The sequence below is a fragment of the Oryza sativa genome, chromosome 4 (assembly GCF_034140825.1).
Source record: "Oryza sativa Japonica Group chromosome 4, ASM3414082v1".
NCBI classification, from domain to species: domain Eukaryota; kingdom Viridiplantae; phylum Streptophyta; class Magnoliopsida; order Poales; family Poaceae; genus Oryza; species Oryza sativa.
This window is the reverse complement of record NC_089038.1, coordinates 27,685,545-27,712,152: the sequence shown is the minus strand read 5'-3', so window position 1 is coordinate 27,712,152 and position 26,608 is coordinate 27,685,545. Positions and strand designations below refer to the sequence as shown.

General features: G+C 46.3%; 4 protein-coding genes across 8 annotated transcripts; 2 read left to right on the top strand and 2 right to left on the bottom strand.

Moving 5' to 3' along the window:
- Positions 1 to 204: 204 nt before the first annotated feature.
- LOC4336550 (uncharacterized) lies at positions 205 to 6,906 on the bottom strand. 4 transcript variants are annotated; one of them, XR_003241870.2, is made up of 14 exons: positions 6,798 to 6,906; positions 6,417 to 6,703; positions 5,378 to 5,901; positions 5,206 to 5,295; positions 4,891 to 5,130; positions 4,583 to 4,804; positions 4,172 to 4,481; positions 3,758 to 4,077; positions 3,560 to 3,669; positions 3,378 to 3,472; positions 3,198 to 3,274; positions 2,989 to 3,085; positions 358 to 492; positions 205 to 255 (listed from the first exon to the last, which is right to left on the bottom strand). XR_003241870.2 is itself a non-coding variant. In XM_026024761.2 (13 exons), exons 2-12 carry the CDS (start codon positions 6,655 to 6,657, stop codon positions 2,990 to 2,992), a joined length of 2,325 nt encoding a protein of 774 aa, XP_025880546.1. In that variant the 5' UTR covers positions 6,658 to 6,703; positions 6,798 to 6,906; the 3' UTR covers positions 205 to 492; position 2,989. The 4 variants fall into 4 exon arrangements, 3 of the variants coding, with proteins under 3 accessions (XP_025880546.1, XP_015635566.1, XP_015635565.1); XM_026024761.2 differs by having other exon boundaries at positions 205 to 492; XM_015780080.2 differs by lacking the exons at positions 205 to 255; positions 358 to 492 and adding an exon at positions 2,423 to 2,858.
- A 3,309-nt stretch (positions 6,907 to 10,215) lies between these two features.
- On the top strand, positions 10,216 to 12,612 carry LOC4336548 (probable serine/threonine-protein kinase PBL19). 2 transcript variants are annotated; one of them, XM_015780083.3, is made up of 4 exons: positions 10,216 to 11,078; positions 11,165 to 11,425; positions 11,506 to 11,628; positions 11,731 to 12,612. In XM_015780083.3, exons 1-4 carry the CDS (start codon positions 10,656 to 10,658, stop codon positions 12,298 to 12,300), a joined length of 1,377 nt encoding a protein of 458 aa, XP_015635569.1. In that variant the 5' UTR covers positions 10,216 to 10,655; the 3' UTR covers positions 12,301 to 12,612. The 2 variants fall into 2 exon arrangements, with proteins under 2 accessions (XP_015635569.1, XP_066165608.1); XM_066309511.1 differs by having other exon boundaries at positions 11,506 to 12,612.
- On the bottom strand, positions 12,343 to 16,171 carry LOC4336547 (uncharacterized). The gene is made up of 8 exons (XM_015780081.3): positions 15,813 to 16,171; positions 15,640 to 15,702; positions 15,233 to 15,307; positions 15,068 to 15,151; positions 14,379 to 14,450; positions 13,084 to 13,704; positions 12,930 to 13,001; positions 12,343 to 12,844 (listed from the first exon to the last, which is right to left on the bottom strand). The coding sequence occupies exons 1-8, from the start codon at positions 16,146 to 16,148 to the stop codon at positions 12,608 to 12,610; spliced, it is 1,560 nt and encodes a 519-aa protein (XP_015635567.1). The 5' UTR covers positions 16,149 to 16,171; the 3' UTR covers positions 12,343 to 12,607.
- Positions 16,172 to 19,308: 3,137 nt separating this feature from the next.
- LOC4336546 (probable metal-nicotianamine transporter YSL16) lies at positions 19,309 to 23,306 on the top strand. Its single transcript, NM_001402405.1, has 8 exons — positions 19,309 to 19,497; positions 19,833 to 20,306; positions 20,399 to 20,571; positions 20,971 to 21,068; positions 21,190 to 21,324; positions 21,449 to 21,638; positions 21,777 to 21,894; positions 21,985 to 23,306. The coding sequence occupies exons 2-8, from the start codon at positions 19,922 to 19,924 to the stop codon at positions 22,911 to 22,913; spliced, it is 2,028 nt and encodes a 675-aa protein (NP_001389334.1). The 5' UTR covers positions 19,309 to 19,497; positions 19,833 to 19,921; the 3' UTR covers positions 22,914 to 23,306.
- The last annotated feature ends 3,302 nt before the right edge of the window (positions 23,307 to 26,608 follow it).

Genomic DNA, 26,608 nt, shown 5'->3' with positions numbered 1-26,608 from the left:
CCCCATGGGGGCTGAAGCATCATCAGTACAAATTCACATTGGCCGTAGCTGAGCCTCAGGACATTCAAGTAATCAACCCCCTTCGACAAGGCTGTGGCGACGCAAACTACGTTCCCGATGAAACTGTGAATATAGCCTATACCACAAGTCCGCGATAGCAAGCAAAAGATATACGGAGCACATCATCACAGCCAGACACAAACAGGCCCAATCAAGTATAGTTTTTCATGCAATCTCAACGCAACCATTTCATACCTGTACATGAAATCCGTTCCCTTGCTTACAATGCTCATTACAAATCTGAAAAGTAGAAAAAAGAAGGGAGAAAAAAGGAACTCTGATCTGCGTTTAGTATACCTCTCATGAAGCAGTTCCTTCCAGGTTATGGACGAAATAGTAGTGCAGCAACAAGCAGCATCTTGTATAACAACTGCACTATCTACTAGTATAAGGTCAAAGCACATCTTCTAAAACAACCAAGCCAGTGCTCCGCTACAGTATCAAATCGATCTCACACCACATGAGAAAAAATAAAGTACTCCAGTACTTGGCCAAGCAAACAGCAGAAAAATAGGCGGATAAAATGAATTTATTAGACATGATTTAACTGAGATAAACATCAACAAGAGATACACTATAGCATTCAGAACTAATAAAATATATGTGCCAGTTGATTCTACTGAAACTATTCAGATGTCAAAATTAGAAGATACCATCACCAAAAAAGTAGTACTGAACTAAATGAATGCAATGAAACTTTGTGACCATAAGGTATAAAAGATGCATTGTATTAAATATTAATAATTCAATAGATATGTAGTAGATTAATATGTGTATTTGTTCTTTTCTACTTCAAATCAGTATAGTTTTGTAGCTAAAGCAGCTGAAATAATCAACTAAACTGTATGGTTAAGTTTTCTGTTCACCAATTCGAGGCCCTCAAACAAATCGTTTATGTTGCTTTGCATTTGCTACTTGAACAAAAATGCTTCCATAGTCTATCTTGTAAAATTATGATCATGCTGTTTTCTGGCTATCTTCATTCCACTAAATTCAACCAACTGTCCCTTCCTTCCCCTCCTCCCCTTCTATTTTAGACAGGCACCTAATTATCCAACAACATGGTGCTGATTCCCTCAGATTTCAATCCAATATCCGAATTCACCGATACCTTCTCTCTGTGCTGGATAGTGCAATCTTCCATCCATAAATGATAAACTAATGCAGTTCACCAAGATCTGAAATAATTGTGGGTTGCCCTTATGGGATCCTACTCCAACAAACACACTAAACAGGAAGTGATAGAAATATTAAAACATTTCTAGTTACTGCAAGGGCTGGCAAATGTAGTACACACATAAAAATTTGAAGTGTAAAAATGCAAACTTTGATCTCAGGATCCAATAATGGTTATTATCACTTATATGATGAATCGAGTAAATTTCAGACAATGCAGTCACTTACTGTATTAACTCCTTCCTATACCTCAGAGAATGGTTGTATTAACACTAACAAGTTTGCTAGGTTTGTTGCAGCTCTCTGTATACTGTGTAATTCGTATTTGGTAGTATTAACCATCAATTTCACCAATTCACTAGAACACACATTGCATCCGCTACTGCCTATAGCTATCAACAGAGAACTTGTTCCCTAATGCGTTAATATCTTGGTAAAATTGTCTATTTACAAAAAATTGTTACAAAATAAATTTGGTTGTAAGAAATTTGGCCCAAATATATCTCCATCTAATGGGATAAAGGGCCCAAATATACCATAACTATCATGTTATCATGATGGTAAATCAAACATAGGTGTCATAGCAAAACCATATTTATTTTTTTCTGAAACTTATTTAGTCAGTGCATCATGCTTCATGCTTCCTGCAAATTTCTTCAAAGTTTGCAATTGTCCAATTACCACTTCTTTCCCAAAGATATATTATCCATGCTCCATGCAGCACTTGACAGAAATTACAGAAACGAGTAGCAAGTGAAATGTTGTGCTCAATGATGGCATTGCTTGTTAGATATACCTGGGTGCCCTGAATTCTATGCTGCTGCTAATCAACAGCGGCAATCCAAGACCATAATCATAGTTCTGTAACTGCAGGTTCTGTTATCTTAAACTTATTATGGCAAGGCCTAGGTAATCGCTTGGTGAAAGAACTACTTTGAGCCATATAAATGGTTTCTCCCAATTTCAGCAACCAACAAATCCAATTTTTCAGCAGTTACCAAATAACTAGTCCAGAGTTTCAGTCTGACCAATCATCTTTTGGCACAGCAAATTACCAAACCACTAGAGAGCAGATGCCAAATGTTTCAGAAGTAACAGCCTTACACAAAGCGCCCCCTTCTAAGGCTTCATTTGTAAGTCTGATCTTCAGCCAGCACATCACAAGAGATCTTCAAGGCACCATGTATTTCAGGGAACTACCTCATAATACTATTTTACTGAAACACTCCATATCTCTCAAAAATGTTTAGAAACACTGGAAGTAAACATGCCAAGATACCATAGCTGGCGATTATGTTCACAATTCTTGACCAAATAAAGCAAAGCCTTACATTAAAGAAACTAGCCAGAACATCCACAAGACTATTGCTTTAACCAACTTGGTGTTTCTGACTTCTTTGATCATGTCTAATTCAGGAGCACCACACACAATTGCCACTTCTTGTCCAGGTCCGTAGGCCTTAAATTAAGGAGCTCCATACAATCCGGGGCCTACACCAACCTCCTACGGTGCCATGTGTGTTCCATAGACGATATGATGCAAAATCTGTACCATCAAAACAATTCATGGTTGATCACGGAGGGTGTTCCTTGTTTGATAGAAGGGGAAGCATTTGCCTTCTCTGAAGTGAGCAGTTAAGACGATGATGGCAGCGATGGTGGTGGTGGTGGTGTGAGACATCAATGAAAACTTTTATGCAGGACAATTTTAAACTCAAGGAGAAACAGAGCAGATTCAGATTGAACACGCACCTCAGTAATATGAACTAGAACCACTACCGCCATAGTAGCCACTGCTGCTACCTACATTACGCCCTGAGTAAAGTGATGAATATGAACTTCCACCAACCTGCACAAAGAGAAATATGAATAAATTGGGGAAACCAACATGATAGAAAGCTTGGGCCAACAAAAATTGATATAGATAATGAGCTGGAGATAACATTTTGATGAAGACTCACATCAGACCCACGAGACATGTAGCTACCACTGAAATTTGATGAGTACATTCCACCAGCATCATTACTGCTTGCGGAACCTGAAAAGGTGAAACACCAAATGGTGTGAGAATAGATATCTAATATATATTGAGCACGTGAGCACAGGTACCCTAACACAACAGAGCGTTCAAGAGCATATACCTCCATAACTCATGCCATGCCGACCACTACTGTACACTGGATCATGACCAGAGACAGATCTGCCACCACTGTATCCCGCATGTGATCGTCCAAGCCTTCAAAAACAAGCAATGTACAGGTAAGATATTAAAATATATATATATATAAGCAAAGAGAAGGAACATTTCAAAATGTACACCAACCTCTCGCTATATGTATCTGCATACCGGGCACTGCTGCCACCAACATCATAGTCTAAGCGTGCCTTAGACTGACGAACACTAATGTCATGATATCGAGGTGGCACATCATCCTGACATAACAATAGCAATGTCTTAGTTGGCTGAGGAATATGAGGAGAAAGCATGAAACACAAGAGAACAATAATTAACTGCCCTCACCATCTCAGCATATGAGCGTTTTGAACCAGACATTGTATCATAATCACGACCACGGCCCTCCCTATATGTTGGTAAAGGACGGTCAATCTTCCCTCCATAACCATCATCAATATATGCTCGCCTATCAGAAAGGCGGGGAGCACTACGAGGACCTAGGTCCGAATAGGCTGACCCCCGGGGTGAATAATCATCCCTATAGGGGCGTCTATCCACTGGAACTCTTGAACTATAGTCACCAAAGGTAGCTCTGCTTCTTGGCGGAGGAAGTTCATCACGCCTTCCATATTCTCTCCTTGGGCTTCTCTTTGGGTACACAGGAGCTGTAAACAGATGAAGTATGAAAAAGTGACCTACAGTGGTTTGCACAGCAAAAGAAGAGAGAGAGAGAATAGATTGCACATAACATCTGCACACCTGGGGGCCTTCTGTCATATGATCTCTCGGGTGGAGGCAAACGCCTAACTCTATCTGGTATTGACATAACAGGGCGCCTATCTCTAATATCTACTGGCCTCTTCAGTGGGCGGCTCCTGACCGGTGGTGGTAAGCGACTAACATCGGGTCTTAAAAGACGAGGTGGAGGCCGGCGAAGTGGAGGAGGACGATCATATGCAAAACGTCCACCTCGAGGAGCACCCTGCCCAACCCTAAAATTTCCTCTTAATCCATGCTTCATTCTAGGAGGTCTCTGCAATGGTCTCGACAATCTGGCTCTCACTTTTGCCTGAACCATCAAGTAGCAAGGTGTTGTGTAATATTAGTTCATGTCCAACAGAATGAGTAGACAGTAAAAAAGACCCATCAAACTCAGTTGGGGAAACAGACCTTGCTGTCACCTTCACCAATCTCAGAATTAGTTATCCCATCAGCACATGCAACAGCATTATCATGTGTATCAAAAGTAACAAACCCAAAATCCTTTCTCTTGGCTGCTGGCATATTTCGGGCTAGTTCAACTTTCTCAATAGCTCCATATTTTTTAAGGTACTTCTTGACACGATCTTCATCCCATGAGGGAGGAAGGCCATCAATAAATACAGTTCTAACCTGAACCAAAGAACCAGAATAAGGATTCAACAGATTTAATCAAATTTGCAACATCAACAAACAAAAGCACCAAAATAAGTGGTTACCTGTGCCATTATTTCATCGTCAACTTCGGGGTAGGAATCAGCAAAGGAAACCTTTGCACTACGATCAACTCCAAAAACTACATCCCTCTTCTGCAATCGCCTAAAAGCATCCATTGCTTCAGGGCGAGTAGAAAACTCAAGTAAAGCATACCCACGATTCATTCCTGGATTATTGCTGTCCTCAACTAATAGTAGATCATCAAAATTCTCAACACCGTAACTCTTGAGTTTCTCCTTCAGCTGTACATGCCCAAATAAGTTATTATTCAGGTAACAACAGAATAGGAAAAAAGAAAAACTGTTTCAGCATCTTACATGTTCTTTAGTCCATGTCTTGCAGATATTGCCCACAAAAAGAGTATCGTTGTCATGACTAGGAGCAACACCACATTGTTTGCCTCTCACCTACAGCATTTAATGAATTATGAGATTATTACTTATAATAATAACACACCATAATATAAAATATCCATATCTTTAGACCAACCGAAGGATTCTTTAGCTCTGACACCGCCCGCCTTGCTTGTTCTACAGTCGCATATCGCAGAAAGGCAAAGCCTTTATTTTTCTTTGTAACAGGGTTCATCATCAAACGAACTTCAGTGATCTCGCCAACTTCACCAAAAACCTTCCTAAGATCGCTTTCTGTTGCATCTTTATCAAGCCCACCAACAAAAACTTCAAACTCCTTCCGCTTGCGATGCTCTTTCACCATTTCATGATGCTCTTCATCCTCCACATCCACATTATGCTCTTCTTCGGCATTTTCATATCCTTCACCCTCCCCATCGTCCCCACCATCCAATTCCTCGTCTACCATATCCGTCTCCTCTTCAATCACATCTTCAGTATATTCCACCACTTCATCACCATCCTCGTATTGCTCTTCATATTGCTCCAAGTCCTTCTCATCGTAGTCCACAGCAGCCTCCTCTTCATATTCTGGTTCATCTTCAAATTCCAATCGTTCACCTTTATCCTCTTCATATGTTTCTTTTGTAGTTCCCTCATCTAAAAATGAAATAAGTACAACCTTACTACATGGGCAACTGCTATCCAATAAAAATATAGCCAAAAAAACAGCCATGAGTATAAAGTATAAACATACGATCTTTTATGTTTTGCCATAAACATATGATCTTCAATGTTTTATTAAGAGTGGTTCTCACTATGTTTTGCTTGCATAAAACTAGGAAAGATCAATGTTGCTGTTTGTTGAAGGGCAATGCCATGTACTCAGACTGAATCAAAGACCAACCGTTGGAACAGTACTAAATGATCTCATAGATCTAATATTCCAACTGCAAACCATGCGACCATAAGCAATGCTAACCAGGATTAAATGGAAAACAGTCAATATAACAAGACATCCATGACATGCTACTTCGGACGTTCATTGCACCCCACATAAAAATACACTAATGCAGCAATCATCTTAATATACCAAAAAACTGACATAGTACAACCCAACATAAACGATCTATACCAAAAAAAAAAAAGAAAGAAGAAGAAGAAGCAAGCAATACCTTCACCGTGGCTCGCGCCGTTCGCTGCAGCGTCGGACGAGGCCTTCTCCTCCGCGGCCGGCTGCTGCAGTGGCGGTGACGGCTGGCGCTTCTGCTCCTCCACCTTCGGGGCCTCCTCCGCAGCCTTAACCTCCTCGGCGGGCACCTCCTCCACGGCCGCCTGCGCCTTCACCAGCCTGCCCCTCGTCCCTGGCCCCTTCCTCCCCGCCGCCGCGGCGCCCCTCCTAGCCTTCGGCGGCATCTCCCCCCACTCTCACAAACAAAACCAAAAAAAAAAGGAAAACCACCTGCAGATCACCAAACAAAGACGACGGATTTAGATGGACCAAGGATCGAATCGAGGAGGGAAGGCGAGGCTATAGAATCCATGGGCGTACGCACCTCGCGTCGTCGAGGATCGAGGGGGCGAGGAATCGAAACCCTAGGAGAGGGCCGGAGAGCCGAAACGAGATTGCGGTGGGAGGCAACACGGAAAGGAACGGAACCCTTTGGCCTAGGTAATCTCCGGGTCGAGGCGTATATCCTGCGATGACGCTGGGCGTTCGGGCGTATTTACGCTATTGCCATCAAGACTTGTCTCACGCGTTGACCGGTCTCCTGCGAGGCAGAGGGCGTTTTGGTCTTTTCGTGAACTGTATTTTGTTTTTGCCCTGTAAATTGAAGTCGGTGTCGATGAAATTATGGATGTGGGACCGGAGACTCGGCAGTTGAGTCTTTCTTTGGAGAAAATAATATGGAACACGAACAATATAATACTCAAGATTAATGGTACTAGCAAAATACTGCACTTGCATTGCAATGAATAAAAACGAAGTTTAATGGTATATTACCCTCCCTTCCTCCTTTGTAAGCTACCTTACTCCTCGGCCTCTTCTAATTCAATACTGGAACTTTGATCCTTGAAGCCTAGACTCAACAGGCGGGAGAGCTCTCTAGTTTCCCCTAATCAAGCTATTGTAATCCCTTCTTTTGTTCGGCCCCTCTTCCTCCTCTTCTCCCGTTCTTCGGCGACAGCGGAGGGAGGCCGGAGGGAGGAAGAGGGGTCTAGTCCCTCCTCCCTATTAGTATGTATAGACCTCGGGGAAGGTGAGCCGAGGGGAATGGCGGCTTCAGGGTCCCATCCCGTCGGCACTCCCGCTTCCTCCCCTTGCCAATTCAATCCTGATGGCGTCGTCTCCTCGTCTCTTCTCCCTAATCCGCTAGAGTGAGGAAGGGCGTCGCAAGGGCACCGGCAGCTGCCAGGCCAATCGCGCCAGGGCGGCGGTAGCTACAGGCTACGGCGAGGCTGAGGCCTCCAGCAACATGCGGCAAGGCAACTGGAACTCTGGAAGCAGACAAATTTAGTCCTATTTGGGGGAGCTTGTCCCAGCTGCAGCTTTTCCCAAAAGCTGCTTCTGCTAGAAGCTGCCCCAAATAGTCCACAGCTTCTGAGAATCTGTAGTTACAGATTCTGAAAAATGAACTAAGAAGCCAGAAGCTGGAGAAGCTGGGTTTCAGAGCTTTTCCAGATTCTCAGAAGCTGGCTACCAAACAGCTGTTTCTCAGAATCTAAAGCTCCCCAAACAGGCCCAAAGCTTCTCACTGGAGAAGGCAGTATAAATCCACGTATTCAGAGGCCTGATGCAAAAAAAAAAACTAGTAGTCTTGCAAACCAGAGCTTTGTTTGCAAACCAATTGCATCAAATATGCGCTGAATCATAATTACTTACAAAAGGGCTTACGAAAGAGCCTTTTCAAGAACAATACTCCAATAATCATCTAAAGAAGGAACAGGGAGCTTGAAGATCAGCCGTCCTCAAAAAGTTCTGAATACATGTCTGATGTAAATTCCTAACAAATCCTATGTTCCACAAACAAGATCTGAATAAGCATTGTGTACTACCTGAATACTACACTAAAGAAAATTTAGAGTTCCACACTTCCACTTCAGGTGAGTTTCAGAAGGTTCAGAGTTCCAGAAACAGACTTTGGCACTTCTAAAATACTGAAGACTCACTTCATGCGAGCTACTAGGGCTGTGTTTAGTTCACACTGAAGTTTGGAAGTTTGGTTAAAATTGGTACGATGTGATAGAAAAGTTGTGTGTATAAAAAGTTTGATGTGATGAAAAGTTGGAAGTTTGGAAAAAAAAAACTTTGGAACTAAACAAGGCTTAGAATAACAAACCACTCTGCATGCTATGGACATGGCATGACTGACAAAGTGTGGAGCTTAATTTGGATCCGTACTCACTGGTGCTGTGTGGAGTTGGGGCGAACACGATGACCAGGAGCAAAGGGGGCGGAGATGGCTGAAAGAGGAAGGCAACGGTGCCCTGCAGCGGGGAGGGTGGAGATGGCTAGCAGAAGAAGCGGGGAGGCTGTCTTTGTGAAGCAACGACGCCCTGGATCGATGGCCGGCAGTCCCGGCGGCGCACTGGACGGATGGAGGTGGCGCCTTGGATCGAAGGCCGCAACGATGGACGGACGCCCGATGGCACCCTGGAGGAAAGGCGAGGCCGCGCCGTCCGCGGACGTCACCGGTGCCCAGAGCAAATTAAGACGAGGATGCAGAGCGAAGGGTTACCACACGTGTTATTCCGATCGTATCCTTTGCAAACGGATGGATAGACAAAGTTGGTACCTCTTAGTACCTGGTACCTCGTGGTACCTCAAGAATGGTAAAAAATTCTCTTCCACGTGAGAATAGATCCGCTAGAAAACCATAATAGAAAAAAAAATGATTTTTTATAAAACCATTCATTCGTTTTACTCTATATCCCCTTGCAAGTGCAACACATGGAACATACATAGTACTAGTAAAGTATATAACCCGTGCCAATGCACGTGTTATTGACTATAGTATTTGGAGTCTGAAGAAATACTCTACTAGATTAGCTTAGGACGTGTACAAAGGTAGAGTCAGATATGAACTCTACATTACCTAGAGACTAGCATCTTACAACAGTTAGAGACAACATAGTCTCTAATCATTAATGTATCAAAATACTTTTTCTTACTTTTTTTTCCTTTCTTTCACCGCCATACAACAAAAATTGCTCTTATAAATGCTAAGAGTCGACTATAAGCCGCTGTCATGCATAACAACCATACTCGTTTATCTTTCTTCGATATATTAAATTTATTTGCATGGCAATAGAGAGACCATTAATAAATACCGTTGTATATGCCCTTACCTGCGGCAGGAATCTGTTTTGCTGTGATAATTTGGGACATCATTTATCCTGTCCTCCGCTCATAAGGCGCCGGTTTTTGGACCGAACGACAAGATAGTCAGCCATGCAGGTCAAGATGGACACAGAGTGAAGCAAAAAGTCAGGACATAGATAGCTCACCGAGCAGGCCAACAACGACGTATCCGGGTCAATACGTTGAAGTACATCACTGTTCGGCAGTCAATAATTCTTGTCAACCGGGTGCAGATTTCCAAGAATGAAAAAAGAGAACGAGAGATGACTAGATGAGCACAAAGAGGAAGAAAAAAAAGGATGTTATTAGCAACATCAATGTAGTGTGCCGTGTGGGATCATCTAGTCATCCTCTCGTGGTTCAGGCAGCGGTCGAGGGAGAGGAGGCGGTGGTTGGGACTTGGGAGAAAGCCAGAGATGTGGCTGCGGATATCTTTCCGCATCCTGTAGTGTTGATGATCCAATGGACGCCGTAATGTTTGAAGTTTGAACATTTCAAACACCCATGATGCTTGCAGAATGCAGATTAGCAGGAAACCGTGTGTGCGTTCTGCTTGCTTCGAGCAAAAGCAAGAAGGATAAAGAGGTTGGCAGGGGAGGTGACTGAGAACTGACTGGTTGAGCACTTTGATTCTTCGGAGCCGGTCAGCCGGATCACGGTAGGCAGTACACAGTTCATGGTCCATGACTGTTGTATCAAACGATTCGGCCATTTGGAGGCATGTCTCCTCTTGAGCATCTGCTGCCATTGAGTTTCTTGTGATCGGCAGCTGTCTACTGTTGGATTTCTCTTCCATCTGGCAGAAATCTGGCTTTGCTGGATTTTTCTTCTCTGATCGATTGGTTCTTCCTTCCACTGTGTTCTCTTTGCTCTTGGCCTTCTCCTGGTTGGATTTTAATCACGTAGAAGTACAGACAAGTCATTGTCGAGCAACAGAAGAAATAGAAAATGTCTCTGTTTTAATCACCAATGCGTGATCTTTTTCTCTGCAACCTCTGAGTTCTTGAAGTACCTGAAATTGTGGTAGCAGCCGGGCTTCTTCCTCCAAGAAATGGGCTGCATGTGCCTCTTCCAGGACAAGCGCAGGAGCAAGAGACGGCCGGAGGTGGCGGCGCCGGCGCCGGCACCGGCTCCGCCCTCCCCGAGTGCCGCTGCCGCCGTTTCCACCGATGCGTGCTCGAACGTGTCCGTGCCAGCCGCCGCGCCGAGCACGTGCACGTCGTCGTGGGCGAGCACGAGGCCGTCGGCGAGCTCCTCGGCGGTGAGCACCCCGGAGCCGTACGAGGCGAGGCAGGGCGCCCCCCGCGAGCTCGCTCTCCGCGAGCTCCGCGGCGCCACGGGCGACTTCAGCCCGCTGCTCATGGTCGGCCGGGGCGGCTTCGGGTGCGTCTACCGCGGCGTCCTCCGCCTCCCCGGCGAGCCGCCCCACGGCACCCCCGTCGCCGTCAAGAGGCTCAACCCCGACAGCCGCCAGGCACGCACACACATGACGACACGCTCCCGGTTGATCTCGACCGCTTCCGCCATTTGTGACGACTCCATTGTATCGTGCTCGTGCAGGGGCACAAGGAGTGGCTCGCCGAGGTGCAGCTGCTGGGCGTCGTGGAGCACCCCAACCTCGTCAACCTCCTCGGCTACTGCGCGGCGCAGACGGAGCGAGGCCCGCAGCGGCTGCTGGTGTACGAGTTCGTGCCGAATAAGACGCTGGACGACCACCTGTTCGACCGATCCCACCCCGTCCTCCCGTGGGGCGTCAGGCTGCAGATCGCGCTGGGCGCTGCCGAGGGGTTACTGTACCTCCACGAGGGCCTGGAGTTTCAGGTAATCCACATCTTCTCCGAAAAACTGCGCGTCTTCATCAGAAAACACACCATTTTCACCTGATTTTCCTTGTTTGTCAGATCATATACCGTGATTTCAAGGCTGCAAATGTGCTGCTGGATGATGAGTTCAGACCCAAACTGTCAGATTTCGGATTAGCAAGGGAAGGGCCATCAGAAGGTCAGACACATGTCTCCACAGCGGTATGTGCAAACATCACAGTTCAGAAAATGTGTCAACTCAACACGGATCATATCACTTCTGAATTCTTCAGAAATGAATCCGTTTTGGCTTTGGTGGATCAGGTGATGGGGACGTACGGCTACGCGGCACCGGACTACGTCCGGACGGGGCACCTCACGACCAAGAGCGACGTGTGGAGCTTCGGCGTTGTGCTGTACGAGATCCTCGCCGGCCGGCGGTCGATCGACAAGAGTCGGCCCAAGGACGAGCAGAAGCTCCTCGAGTGGGTGCGGCGGCACCCCGCCGGGAGCCCGCGGTTCGGCCGGATCATGGACGGGAGGCTGCAGGGGAGGTACTCCGTGAGAGCGGCCAGGGAGGTCGCCGAGCTCGCCGCCGGCTGCCTCGCGAAGCACGGCAAGGACCGCCCCGCGATGGCGGAGGTGGTCGAGCGGCTGAGGCGGGCGACGCGGCACGCCGAGCTGGACGGCGAAGTGTATGATGATGCCGGGGAGGAGAGCTCGAGCTCGCCGGCGGCGGCGGCCGTGGAGGACGACGTGGCCGTGGCCGCGGCGGCGGCGAGGCGGCGGATGCTCCACCTTGCTGCGCTCGGGGAGAACGCGAGCGCGAGCGCTCACGCGAGGAGAAGGCTCATGCTCATGAGGGCGGCTGCTGCTGCCACTGCCGCGACGTGACCTGTTCATTCTCTTGTCGGAGTTGACAATCACAATGCAGGATTGACTTCTGAAGGATTTTTTTTTTGTGCTGAGATGATATTTTTTTGTTACGGGTTTTGAGAAAAACAAATTACAGGACTTTGTGACTACAACTTGTACAGCATGGTTAATCCAAATAATACAATTTTCAGTAGAGACATTGTGACAACAAATTGAACAATGTGGTTCTTTTGTGTAAACGACCAAATCGAACAGCACACTAATAACTTCGTGAAACTGAAAGCTGAAGGAATCACATACACGCAGGAGCAGGCATGGAACGAATTCAGTTATCTGCAATTGGAAATGCTGACCCAATTTTGCTGTTTCCCATTCGGTAGCACTTGATGTTTACTCCGTACGGGCCAATCTCAACGCGGTTATCTTCCCCTCCCATAAAGAAGCAGAGCGTGTAGAGTGCAACCTCAAACTCAGGGCTGACACCAATCAGAGTGCTGGATACCGATTTCAGAACACCGTGCCACTCAAACTGAATAGTCAATAGCTGTGTCTCTGAATCAGGCTGCCAAAAGGAGCATTGCACATTTTAGCTCCATTACTCATAATCAAGTTCATCTTGTCTATCAATTTTAAGACTAGATACTTACCGATTCCCCACGCCTCCTTGGGAATATGTAACCTTGGTAATCCACATTCCCATTGGCTTCTTCCAGGTAAAACTGCAATTGTTTCACGAAATACCAATCAGAGTAATTTTTATGCAAGGAATACAAGAACTGTTGTAACATTACAAGAACTTGCCTGAATCCAATTATGGAATCCTGAGACCTCATTCTCTCCCTGTCCTCGTCGTCCCTTGATCTCACCAACGAACACATGCTCAAATGCAGAAGAGCTGCTAGAACTGCCACCTCTTCCATACAAATCGAACCATAGCGATGTCAGCATTCTCTTGAAGTCCTCATAGTCTTGAGACGCGACTCCCTTGAGCACTAAATACCGGTGTAAGTACTTGATTGGCGCTGTCCTGGCAATCTCTTCAATAAATGCTACTTCCTCGTGCTTGTCCTGCTGAGTAACAACTTCTTTGTACCCTTGATGTGGATTGTAATTGTCAAGAAGCGCGCAGAAACGAGAGTAGGTGGGCTTTCTAAGCACATCATCGCCTAGCCAGCTGAACAAAGTTTCAGATGCCATATCACCCTTCTGATATACCTTCTTCCCTTCGCCACATTCGATTCTGTAGTCCTTACCAGGTGTTAGGCGGTTCATATCGAGTTCCCACAGCCGGCTACAAGCTCTTGATAAGCTGTTGAGCTCCTCCCTGGTTGGTTCTACATTTAGGCCATGGTGGATCTGACCAGCATCCTCACAGTACTGTTGTTCAGATGGTGGCCTTCTGTATGCATTCCATGCTTCAGACTGTATAGTATAGTAATTATGAAGGTGCTCAGAATTCAGACAGGATAAGGAAGCTCAGAATATATTAATACGGCGATCTCATATTGTGAAATGGAAACTGACGATCAGTTCATTTATAAAAGGGTAACTGACTCTGACAGTGGTAGAACGATGCAAACACTAAAGTTCTCAAAAAGTACAATAAACCAAAGTGCTTGGGCTGATACATAAAGCTTCAAAGTATTGGTCAATGGTATTGCTCAAAACCTGAAAGATTGTTGGTCAACTGTGCCTGACACTTGGGGCTCATTTTGTCATATAACAGAGAGTGCAATAGAATGCTTGATTACACATTGTAGATATCTCAGGGGCTCAAATCAACAAGTTAAGAAAAGGGGTTTGGTTGAACAAAATGGAATAGCTTAGGGGCCCTTTTTGCATGCTAACCAGTTCAAAGACAGCATCAACTGACAGACGTTAAATATCTTTTAGAAAATAATATGTAATAAGTTTATTGACTTTATTCAGCCAAACAAGAACAGTGATACGGGGTGTCGGGGTATTTATAGTAGTCAGTTGACCTTGAGTATAAACATGGGCTCAAATTGACTCAAAAACAGATACCTAAAAATCTCAGTAAGTTATAACATTTGCAGATGTTATTGTATCTAATTGTTAGAAAACCAAAAGCAAACCTGCTGTGGCCTTCCATGATGCTTTTTCTCACCAACAGTCTGCCACCCTCCATCATTTCTCTCATCTCCATCCTGAGTACCCCAAACCAAACAGGTAAGCCTCCACAATATACACTCAAAATACCTGTCCCATCTTCAAACTGATGCTAGAAAAAAAAACTAAATAGCAGCAGGAAGAACTGTTAAATAATTGTAACTTCGTTTATGAGATTATAAGCATGTATTTTGCAGTAAATATTAGCACATTATTAACTTGATCAACTCATTAGTCAAGCGCAACGAGCATAGGAAAAACACATCCGGAAATGAGATTATCAAGCTCTATTTAGTATTCACTCCAAGCTTCCATCTCCTTTTGTTTTCCTTTTGAAAGCTAATGAGCCAAGGTTGAGATATACAAGCTTCAATCGAGCTGTACCATTAGACCAACTCTTTATTTTTCAGGAAGAAGCTTAAACAAGAAGATCAAAGAAATAAAGAGTCATTCTACATAACGCGCATATACTACTAGACCTGTACACTCTATATCACTATTCTGTGACTAAGGAACAAACTCAAAATGTGCCACACACAACCACCAAAGCACCACCAAGGCTACAACACGACAAACATATAATATGTGAATTGCTCAAATTCATGTACATATCTGTATTGCAAAAAGAAAAAGGAAGAAGATAACTGAATCGAACCTGTTGCTGCCTCCTGTAAGCTGGCGCTTGCTGATGCTGCTGTGGGCGTCGGCTACTACTGTCCCTCCTGTACTCTTCCTCATACTACAGACGTGGAGCCCAGCTACGTAAGCAGAGTGGCACACTTACAATTTTTACAGAAAATGTGTACACAAAATGGAAAACCTGGTTGTGCTGATGCTGCTTCCGGCCATCCACCCTCTCCCAATCCCCATCCTCCCTCCTCTCTTGCCTCCCATCCTAAATTCAACCAGAGAATTAAATTATTAAGCACTTATGGGTCTTTTGGGGTAGAGTGGAGCTGTGGAGCAGAAAAACCCAGCTCCACCCCCGTAGTACAAATTTGTGGAGTAGCTCTGCTAACTCCGCTCCGAAAAACAAAGGATTTGGACCGCTTGGAACAGCTCCAGCTCCAAATAAGTTGGACTTGGGAGCCAGAGCTGTGCCAAACGGGCCTTAACTACGCCCCTACTACCATAACACTAACTGCAAACTACCAGAAGAAGATTAACTAAAACCGAATTCCGGTCTGGATTAATGTTCTCCCAGACAAAACAGCAATCGTCACTCACCCGCCTCGAATTCCGATGGTCCGGGCGCTCCTCCGCCTCGCCGCCCTTGTGATCGGAGACCACCTGCCACATCCCCAAAACACTAAGAAGCTTAGACCGACAAACCCAACCAATTACATCCCTCACGATTTCCTTTATCTTCTTCCGCAATCGCGCGAACAGGTGGCGCTCACCTCGGCCCACGTCGACCGCGACCGCTCGTCGCCGCGGCCCTCCTCCTCCTCCCGCGCGGGGCGGTGCCTCCTCGGCGCGTCGTCCTCGCCGCCCCGCTCACCTCGTCCGGCGCCTTCGACGGCGTCGATCGCCACGTTGATCAGCCCCTTGATGAGCCCGTCCATGGCGACCGAGGAACCGCGTCTCTCCCCTCCCTCCGGCTTCGCCCGTGGCCACGGGGCAATGGGCGAGGCGAATAATGGAGTGGGAGATCTGATCGGCTGTTGGGATCTACCTGGATGAGGAGGAGGAGGAGTGGGGGCGGGATGATCGAGTGGTTTAGGGAGGATCTGCATGTGATGTGGGTGATTGCCATTTCGACAATTGGGCTGGCCGGCGGGTGGAGTAATTGCGAGGGTGATGGGGACGGAGAGGCGGTGGCACGGTGGCAGGTTGACTTGTTGCTGCCCTCCCGCCTCTGTTAATTTAACCGCTGCTGCCGACGCCGACGATCCGACGTGTCGTTCCGATGGCCTGTACGCGGTTGCAGCATGCGCTGTACCGGGCCGAACCAGCGCGTAATGGGCCGATTAAGCCCATGAGGTTGGTACGTTGGGCTGATGTAGTAGGAGCGGTTACAGTTTGGGCCTTTTCCTGATTCTTGACGGCATGATGGGCTTGATGGCCCAGTTATGGGTCTCGTGTCTCCAAGTTGTTCATCGTGCCCATGCAACCTTTTCGTTATGTAGGCTTCTACGAAAGTTTCGTAGCCTTAAAATCTTCTTAGCAGAGTAGCAGTACCAGGAGGAAAGTAGCGTCAGTTTCAGATGCTTTTGGTTAGTTAAGAACTTTTCTAGCTCCTTTCAGAAGTCCATACTGCCATACATGGAGCTAACTCCAGGCTTGTTTTTGGCAACTAACGCTAATACTCCGTATGACACTCGTTGCCTTTATAGGCCGATGCTGATGCAGTGATGCTCTCTATCACAACGAGGCCTTGTCGATCGTCCACTCTACGACTCTACAGATTGATTTGGGTCACGGTGATCTCTATATGTTATGCCTGTTTGACTTGCCATTTAGAAATGTTAGTGTATGTTTCCCCTGTTCTGATGAGATCATTTCTGGCGAGTTGCATCAGAGGAATTCTACTTTACCTTATCTGTTTTCTTTATTAAATTTGGAACGCCATACACTTGATTCCTGTAAACCATGAGCTCATGTGGCTAACTGGCTATCTCTAATATGCATTTGACTTTCCAACAGAGTTGCGCTAGGTTTATATTAACCGTACCAGTTAAATATTAGTCCAGTACTCCAGTGTAACCAATAGAATTTCTTTAATACTGATAGAAAACCCAGCTAATTTAGGACAATTTGAATTTGCTAATGGATGATGAATTGTTAACTGAGTTTATGTTAATTACTTGAGTATACAAACGAATAAATTAATATTACAAAAAATGCACTTTTAAAAAATGTTTTTAAGAAATATAGGTGAGGAAAGTTTTTTTTTAGAAAAATCTTATCGTTTGCTACGTGCTCTTTATAATCAACATTATAATCTCAAAAGAAGGGCATTTAATGGTACGACTTCAGTTCCTTTTTTTTATACTGATGCAGAGGCTTTATCACAATACTGTGTCGCGCATTGTTCATTCTACTACAAACCGTTGCAACCGGCTGTACTCCACCAATATTCTAGGAAGAATAATACCCCCCAAACAAAAAAAAAAACTACAGTCAATGGGAAATCTTAATTGAAAAATGAGATGGATGCACCGGATTTCTTAACTTAATTACCTGGGTTTCGTAATAGCTACAGATTGATTGGGGGCTCGAGTGCTCGACGATCTCTAGCCTATGCTATTTGACTTTCGATTTGGATATACAGAGTCATTGTTCATGTCCAACTTCTGATCATATCATTTTCTGATTATATCATTTCTGGCAAGTAGCCTCATAAGAATGCTACTTTACCTTATCTATTTCTTAGTATTAAATTTCGGAACACCATACACTGAACAGGCATGAGTTCATGCGGCCAACTCTATTATGAATTTGACTTTCCAAAAACAATGAATTAATTTGCAATTAAATATGCCCCCTAAATTTTAGTCAGAAAAAAGCTGGATACCAGGAGTACAATTTTTTCCTTTATAATTATATCAGGACTAACTTGACATCAATTGAATTAAGAGTGACGTGGAACCACCAAGTGAGGTGGAACGCGGTTGAGTGCACATGCACGATAACTATATTTGCACAGTTAAAATTTAGTTGAGTATAACACATAGAGGGGGTGTTCGGTAGTACCAATTGTGACTGAAAGCGGGGCAGTAACTATAATACCAGAGCAAAGATATATATCTACGGTGTCAGCCGCACTACTACGGCTGTGTAGCAGCAGCTTAACACAGTGAAACACCTCCAAAACTCTTAGCCCCATCGGTTGGCCTAATAATTCAAAGCAAAAACCAAATTTTAAAATTTTGAATTTGATTTTAAAATATTTTGAACTTAATTTCTTTTTAGCGTTGGCTTTTAATCACTATGAACAAATATATAAAATTTTTACCTATAAATTAATTTTTATTCTCTAATAAGCTATTTTGGCTTATTAGAAAATATGGACAACTGATAAGGCTCTTTTTTCTATTATTATTATAGAAAGATGCACACTACACTCGTGTGCCTCAGGAATAAGAGGAGCAACACACGTCCAGATGCCAACGATAAATCTCTGGTCTCGCTAAATTATTGAATACGGTGAATAAATTTATACAAACTGCAACTCCAATATCACATTTTCTTTCTCTTTTCCACCCATAAAATTCTCTTCACTTCTAACGTAGAAAAATTCCAGCTCATTTAATGATATCACTTCACTATCTCTTTTGTCATGCTTTAAATCGTGTGCCGATTCGTGGAGACGGGTATGAGTATGACAACCAATGCCATATATTCCATACCTCAGTCGCATGATACTACTACTAGTACTATTTACACGAAATCAAGCGATACTGAATCTGTTGCATCTGTAGCAATCATGCGACTAGGTACATGAGGTTTGCATTTGCGTACACGAACTCCTCAAATATTGCGAATGCTTGTACTACGACTCTAGATCACACAAATTAAGATCGCGTAGATTGAAACTGGACAAGCAGTACATGTACAAAATCCGAGCATCCGACCACGGAAAGAGGGGAAAGAAAATTGCAAAGCCATGGGGCACACTCCCATCACCAGTTTATTCCTGTATTTCCACACGTCGCGATCCCTCACCCAACCATGCAAAAGTCAAGTGCACGGGAGGAAGAAGAAGAAGAAGAGGAGGTTGCTGCAGGTGCAGGGTCCAAACGCCAACCCCTCGTTGCTCTTGGAAAAAAAAATCGCACATCACTGACCGACCCCGCCATTTTCGTCGCCGTCCGTTCCCCTTGTACTGCACCTCTGAAAATTCTCCCCCCCTTCTCTTTTTTGTACTTCTCCCCCGCATCCACACGTGTACTGGATACGTCGTGCAGAGGGGGTGCAGTACAGTGAACCGAGCTGCTTCTCTCGTTCAGTCGTTCCCCGCAGTTGACGCCTATTTAATTGACCCGCCTGCCGCCTCCTCTCGTTCCCATCCCCGGTGTGGTGGCGTTCGTCTGATCGTCGTCTCCGAGCGGTGCTGCTGTTTTCGCAGGGAGGACAGTACAGGTGAGAGGTTTCTGCATGCGGTGCTCGTTACAATTTGGTGTTGGATTGTGCTTTTGCTGCCTTTCTGGTTTCTGCTCGTGATTTGTGGTTCTTTTGTTCGTCGCCTTGTTGGCCTCTGTCATTACTGACCCCCGTGGAGCAGAGTGGCAGATGGCCAAATGCCTCTGGCTTTGCTAGAAGCCAATTTTATAACTAATCCTGCCCGTTTCAATTCAACGGCGCTTGTACTCTTCTGTCTAATGCAAGGGCGCTGGGCGCACATGGATGGGTTGTTGGATTGTGTCGCCCTGGTACGCGTAAACAAATGTGCTCACGATTACATCTCTCCCCTGCAGCCGCCGCGGCCACCGGTGCCGCCGCCGACGTCTCGGAGCTCGAGCTGCTAGTCCCCAGGGGGGGCGCCTCGTCGGGTGCGGCCGGCAGCATGGACCGCCACGCGCTGGGCGGCGGTGGCGCGCTGGAGATCGAGAAGACGCCGGAGGCGGCGGAGGACATGGAGTCGGAGCCCGCGCTGGCGGCGGCGCGCGAGGCGGAGCGCGTCCCGCCGTGGCGGGAGCAGGTGACCGCCCGCGGGATGGTGGCGGCGCTGCTGATCGGCGTGGTGTACACGGTGATCGTGATGAAGCTGAGCCTCACCACGGGGCTCATCCCCACGCTCAACGTCTCCGCCGCGCTGCTCGCCTTCCTCGCGCTCCGGGGATGGACGCACGCGCTCGACCGCCTCGGCATTGCCTCCCGCCCCTTCACCCGCCAGGAGAACACCGTCATCCAGACCTGCGCCGTCGCCTGCTACACCATCGGCTACGGCGGTAGCTCTCCTGTCTCCCCTCCCCTCTCATCACCCCGGCCAATCTTGGCGTCTCGTTGCGCTAACCGCGTCGCGCGTTCGCGTGGAGCACAGGTGGATTCGGGTCGTTCTTGCTGGGGCTGAACAAGAAGACGTACGAGCTGTCCGGCGCGAGCACGCCGGGGAACGTGCCGGGGAGCTACAAGGAGCCCGGGATCGGGTGGATGACGGGGTTCCTCCTCTCCACCAGCTTCGTGGGGCTCCTCACCTTGCTCCCTCTCCGAAAGGTACACTACTGACTCCCTTTGCTCTTCTTTGATTTTCCCCTTTCCATGCCGTACCTTTCAGCGTTTACCGTTTCTGACAGATTCCCTGAATTTTCCGAGATTGATCTTTACTGTCATACGTTCTGAAAAAAATGGCATTGGTTGTACGATCGTTCAGCATCAGAGTTGCAATCGTTGACCACGATTAACAAACATTAACCATCGTTTTCTCCTTTTCTCACTTATTAAGGACCTGTTGTGTCTTTCAGTTATGGTTTGGAGTGCTACAGTACACTACTGATAAAGTCTATTCTACACGTTTATTGTGTCCTTCAGTCTTTTTTTTTCTGAACAAAAAGTGGGCTAATTATCGCAATCATGCAAAAATGAAGGAATCTGATAAAAACCGATATTTTGCAGGTGCTGGTCATCGACTACAAGCTAACATATCCAAGTGGGACAGCGACTGCTGTTCTCATAAACGGGTTTCACACGCCTCAAGGAGATAAGAATGCGAAGTAAGCTCTTTATTTCAGATTTCAGCCAAGTGCTGATGAAATCATGATTGAGCCGACCAAAAACGCTGCAGAAATAGTTGGGATTCACTGACTTGATTCAATGGTTTCCCCTCAATGCCAGAAAGCAAGTCCGTGGATTCCTCAGGTATTTCGGCATCAGCTTCTTGTGGAGCTTCTTCCAGTGGTTCTACACCGGCGGTGACGTCTGCGGATTCCTCCAGTTCCCTACCTTTGGGCTGAAAGCTTGGAAACATACGTAATTTTTTTACTGTTTCCATACAATTTTTATTTACTGTTTCTTTTTCACTGATCATTGTATGCTTCAGTGGTAAAGCCGCAACAAAAACAACTTTTTGCTGAGTAATTTCTTCCATCACCAGATTTTTCTTCGACTTCAGTCTCACGTATGTTGGTGCCGGGATGATCTGTTCTCACCTTGTCAACCTCTCTCTCTTGTTCGGCGCGATCCTCTCCTGGGGAATAATGTGGCCGCTCATCGGCAAGCAGAAGGGGAATTGGTACTCTGCTAAGGCATCTGAAAGTAGCATGTCGGGCCTGTTCGGTTACAAGGTGTGTTCATCAGTTCACCTGTCCCAATAATGGTACATTTGTAGTACTACTAGACTAGTTCAGGCAGCACAATATATACACATTTCCTAGCTTTTTTTTTTTTTGAAAAAAAAAAACTCAACATCGCTACCTGTGCAGTCCTTCATCTGCATTGCACTTCTCGTTGGAGATGGCTTCTACAACTTCGTCAAAGTGATCGTTGTCACTCTCAAGAGCGTACGCGAAAGATCAAGGCGCAGGGGTCTTAACAACAGAGGTAAATGCACCGTAAAAAAAGATTTAGATCGCCTCGCGTATTTTCAGTTCAGGCTGAAGCTTACAGGAGTAGTTCATTACGCATTTGCAGTGGCGGACGCGGACACCATGGCGATCGACGACATGCAGCGGAACGAGGTGTTCAACCGGGACAACATCCCGACCTGGATGGCGTACACCGGGTACACGCTGCTCAGCGTCATCGCCGTGGTCCTCATCCCGGTGATGTTCCGGCAGGTGAAGTGGTACTACGTGATCATCGCGTACCTGCTGGCGCCGGCGCTGGGGTTCTGCAACGCCTACGGCACGGGGCTCACCGACATGAACATGGGGTACAACTACGGCAAGATCGCGCTCTTCATCTTCGCGGCGTGGGCCGGGAAGGACGACGGCGTGGTGGCCGGGCTCGTCGGGTGCGGGCTGGTGAAGCAGCTGGTGCTCATCTCCGCCGACCTGATGCACGACTTCAAGACGGGCCACCTGACGCTGACCTCGCCGCGGTCGATGCTGGTCGGGCAGGTGGTGGGCACGCTGATGGGGTGCGTCGTCGCGCCGCTCACCTTCTTCCTCTTCTACAAGGCGTTCGACGTCGGCGACCCCAACGGGTACTGGAAGGCGCCGTACGCGCTCATCTACCGGAACATGGCCATCATCGGCGTGGAGGGGTTCTCGGCGCTGCCGAGGCACTGCCTGCAGCTGTGCGCGGGGTTCTTCGCGTTCGCGGTGCTCGCCAACCTGGCGCGGGACTTCCTGCCGCGCAGGTACGGGCGGTACATGCCGCTGCCCATGGCCATGGCCGTGCCGTTCCTCGTCGGCGCCAGCTTCGCCATCGACATGTGCGCCGGCAGCCTCGTGGTGTTCCTCTGGCACAGGTTCGACGGCAAGAGGGCCGCGCTGCTCGTGCCGGCCGTCGCGTCCGGCCTCATCTGCGGCGACGGGATTTGGACGTTCCCTTCGTCGCTGCTCGCGCTGGCCAAGGTCAAGCCACCCATCTGCATGAAGTTCATACCGGGAAACTAGCCAATGCATCGCTGTAATTTACAGCGTCAATGCAGACGTATAGATCGTAAAAAAAGAGATCGTATAGACGTATAGCGTCAATGCAGAAACACTAGAAAAGAGATCGTGTATCGAGCGTTTTGGACTTAGATTTAAGATTTAGGCGCAGCGAGAGGAAGAACGGGTGTAGCTATGACGGATAAATCCCCAAAAGCAGAAATGCTGTTCATAGGGGTTGGGGTTCTGTACTGTGTATATCAGTTGAGAAGAAAATTAGATGAAAACACAACAATTAGTTGTGCTTATTGTCAAGTGCTACGATACTGAAACACAGTCGAGGACAAGTGCTAGCACAGTAGCGTCGTCGTGCCATATCTGGCGAGAGAAATATTGGCATCTCGGCGTGCCGTGCCAGTTCCCGTCAGCCCATCATGTCCGCATCAGCGACGATCCCTTTTTCGATCGCATTTGCCCACCGTTGCGGTTCCCTCAACTTATCACCAACAGATTCTCCGGCTCGCACCACAAGTTCTTTTTTTGTGAAGGTTGGCACATTGCCTTTTTCCCTTTCGTGGCAATCTCACCGTCACTACTTCCACAAACAGGGTACTTAACTCGCTGACACAAACACGATGAACTGGACACTCATTGACGCTACGACCTTTTAAGACTTTTAGCTCTTTTTGGTTCCACTGCATGTCACCTCCGAGCTTGGCCTGCACTGATTTGTTACATCCCTCTGAAGACTGAAGCATAATAGTGAAAAAAGGTTGCGGATGTTTATCATCGAGAGATCAATAATTCAAATTCAATATGGTGCGTTTCAACGCGAAGTTTGCATCAGCTTTTCGTCAGTAGAGGTTTTGTGGGTGTAACTGTCACTCTGTCAGATAGGCTATTCCGTTGCCAAGGCCGGATAGGTTCGCTGAATAATTGGATGGATGAATTATACGATGATGAGAAGGAATAAAAATCTCGGCCATTAGTCGTGCTCCACTTTGGTTCGCGCCTGCAACCCACGCGAACATTGGCGGATGGAAACGATAGAAACACGTGCGTTCAGGTTACTGGCGCTTCGGTTCAGAGCATCCATCCACAGACAGATTGAAGAGCGCTGCTGACTGTTGCTGTTTTTTTTTCCTTTCTTCAGAAGAAGATGGTCGCCTGTTGTTTCTGCAGCAGAAACCACTAGCTGATTAAATCTGTCCTACAGATCTTCGAAAAGACTGAATCTTTTGTCTGGTTTTGTTAATCCACCACTAAAGAACGGGTTTATTAGCGGGAACCAAAGAATGTTTCCGCTTTTAGGATTCTCAAACCATTGTAAACAGAACAGCATAGTGATTAGTAGATGAGTTGAATGAGGCTCGCGGTAGTGACGATGGAACCAACACTCTCCTCCGTCGAGGGAGAAGAGAAAGTTACGGGGACGACGACGGAGGTGAGGAGGGGGTGAGCACCTGAGTAAGGAAATCACGCACCCAATTCGACCAATCTTTAGAGGCGAGCGGCGTCCCCTACGATGGCCGGCGTGAAAGCGCTAGGAGTCATTGCGATAATTAGATTAATCATGCACATAAGTACACATAGACCCGGTACATCTCTATCTCTACAATCTATTTATAGAAACAGAATCGAGAGAGAATCAGAGAAAAAGGGTAGGAGATAGGAATACAAAACTATATCTCTAACACCCCGATGAAACTAGAAGGGAAATAACACAGAGCTAGGAAGACCCCTTGATGAAGATGTTAGCGTAAAGTCAGCACATGAATAACCCGAACAGTACCAAGAACGACTTTGTCCCGAAACCCTAACAATTCCGGGCTCCAGCTATAGGCGGTGGGCTTCAGTAAGAAACAATTCCGTCCGCATCAAAGCAAAGTTCAGAGCTCTGTTTCCTGGTCGTCGTGGTTGGAATGTTGGATATCAGCTTTACTGACGAATAATCTCCATTGCTCGTGCCCTTGCGTCCGTCTGCATCTGACTGCTACGGATTGGAATTTGGAAGAATCATGAAGCTTTCTTCCTTGCATTGCAGGGCAGTAGGGCATGCGAGAATCGTGATATGATGCTTCACTGACGCGGTCGATATGGTTTCAGGTCGGTCTGGTGGTTGGCATCTCTTTGTTGACTGTTGAACATTTGTGGAAAATATCAGGTTGGTTAACGCCAGAGTTCAGGTTCTTCGTAGTACAAATGTACAATCGACAGTACAAAAGCAATTCAGTACTAAAAAACTTGCAAAAAAATACCAATCATAGTGAGGTTACTCGACTGTCCAAGAATATGCAAGCACTTGTAATGGCCACAGCCTAACTTTGGACTATGCAAAGGTCCACGTTTACTGACAAGTAATGCTTGTCAACTTCAACTACGAATACCTGCAGGCACCTGGTACGCTAATTTAATAAAGTAATCACACGAAGACTATAGTACACGATCGTCCAAATTGAAGTAGTAGTACAATGTACTATACCATTATACTCCCTCCGTCCCAAAATATAACAACTTTTAACTCTCAAGATTTATCCAAAAATATAACTTTTTCACCAACATTCTCTTCTCAACCAATCACAACCCTCCACCATTCACTTTTTCCATCTTAACCAATCACAACCCTACATCAATCACTTATATCTACTTTCTTAATAACCATGTTCAACTTTAAAAATGGTTATATTCTGGGACGGAGGTAGTACCTCTGATTACTCCTTGCAGTACATTCTGTACTGCAGCAGCCTTCTCAAAACTTCAGAGAATGGCATTGTGCTCAACGGAAAGTGACCCAACTAAGCACCTAACACCACCAGGAAAAATTCCAGGCCATGAAATGTGCTCTGCTTTCCTCACGCCTGCATGGCTGCTGCCCACGCAAAAGAACAACGTGTGGAAAGGGAGAAATTCTCGTGGGCATTGCTTGAAGTATACTATCCATGAAAGTTACTAGGGCCACAGCCTATTGGTGAAGTGGTGCATGTACGACCTGAGATTTGCGAATGATGTTGCCTGGTACTTCTGCATCAGAAACCACCAGAAGCTAGTAGATTGTTTAAATTAGTCCATCAGGTGTTCGAAAAGGCTAAGCTTTCGTTTTTTTTTAATTGATCCATCACCAAAGGCATACATTTTGCTTTTAGCATTCAGAGCATGATACGCAAAATAGAATGGCAGAGCTTTAATTTGTGCTCCAAATCTTCGACAAGGTCAGAGCTTTTGATTGTTTAATCCGTGATGATCAAAGAAGAAGGTGCTGCAGTCGATGCAATCAGCATTGTTCTCCTTTTGCTTGTCGCCGGATATTGGATAGTGTAGGTACTTTTGATTATATAAAGAAAGGAAAGAACATTGAGCACCTATAAAATTCAGGAATAAATTCACTTCGTGACCCTCAAAGGTGATCGAAATCTAATCCGTGACTCTAAACCACAAAACCGGTTATCTCGACCCCCAACTCTTAAAACCGGTGCAATTTGACTCCCTCGACGGTTTTGGAGGGCGGTTTCACCAACATGACGCCTACGTGGCAGTATTAACTCGGTCTTCTTTCCACATGGTGTTGGCGTGGCGCTTAGGTAGCATTAGAAATAAAAAATTCGTGTGGGACCCATTTGTTACTCACACACAAATATATTGTGGGACCCACTGTGGGGCCCACATGTCATCCTCTCTCTACCTTCTTCATCCTCCCCTATCTCTCTTTCCCTCCGCGAGCA

Bases quoted from the DNA above. Each gene is read 5' to 3' on its own strand.
- LOC4336550 (XM_026024761.2), bottom strand. From the start codon at position 6,657: ATGCCGCCGAAGGCTAGGAGGGGCGCCGCGGCGGCGGGGAGGAAGGGG. The intron at 3,473-3,559 runs GTTGGTGTACAT...TTGTTTTTGAAG, and splicing joins GCAGATACATATAGCGAGAG to GCTTGGACGATCACATGCGG. The intron at 3,275-3,377 runs GTATATGCTCTT...TCACCTTTTCAG, and splicing joins GCATGGCATGAGTTATGGAG to GTTCCGCAAGCAGTAATGAT.
- LOC4336548 (XM_066309511.1), top strand. From the start codon at position 10,656: ATGGGCTGCATGTGCCTCTTCCAGGACAAGCGCAGGAGCAAGAGACGG. The intron at 11,079-11,164 runs GCACGCACACAC...GTGCTCGTGCAG, and splicing joins TCAACCCCGACAGCCGCCAG to GGGCACAAGGAGTGGCTCGC. The intron at 11,426-11,505 runs GTAATCCACATC...CTTGTTTGTCAG, and splicing joins ACGAGGGCCTGGAGTTTCAG to ATCATATACCGTGATTTCAA.
- LOC4336547 (XM_015780081.3), bottom strand. From the start codon at position 16,148: ATGCAGATCCTCCCTAAACCACTCGATCATCCCGCCCCCACTCCTCCT. The intron at 15,703-15,812 runs GTGAGCGCCACC...GGGATGTGGCAG, and splicing joins CGCGGTCGACGTGGGCCGAG to GTGGTCTCCGATCACAAGGG. The intron at 14,451-15,067 runs GTTCGATTCAGT...TGGGGTACTCAG, and splicing joins CTTACAGGAGGCAGCAACAG to GATGGAGATGAGAGAAATGA.
- LOC4336546 (NM_001402405.1), top strand. From the start codon at position 19,922: ATGGACCGCCACGCGCTGGGCGGCGGTGGCGCGCTGGAGATCGAGAAG. The intron at 21,069-21,189 runs GTAAGCTCTTTA...CCTCAATGCCAG, and splicing joins CAAGGAGATAAGAATGCGAA to AAAGCAAGTCCGTGGATTCC. The intron at 21,325-21,448 runs GTAATTTTTTTA...TTCCATCACCAG, and splicing joins CTGAAAGCTTGGAAACATAC to ATTTTTCTTCGACTTCAGTC.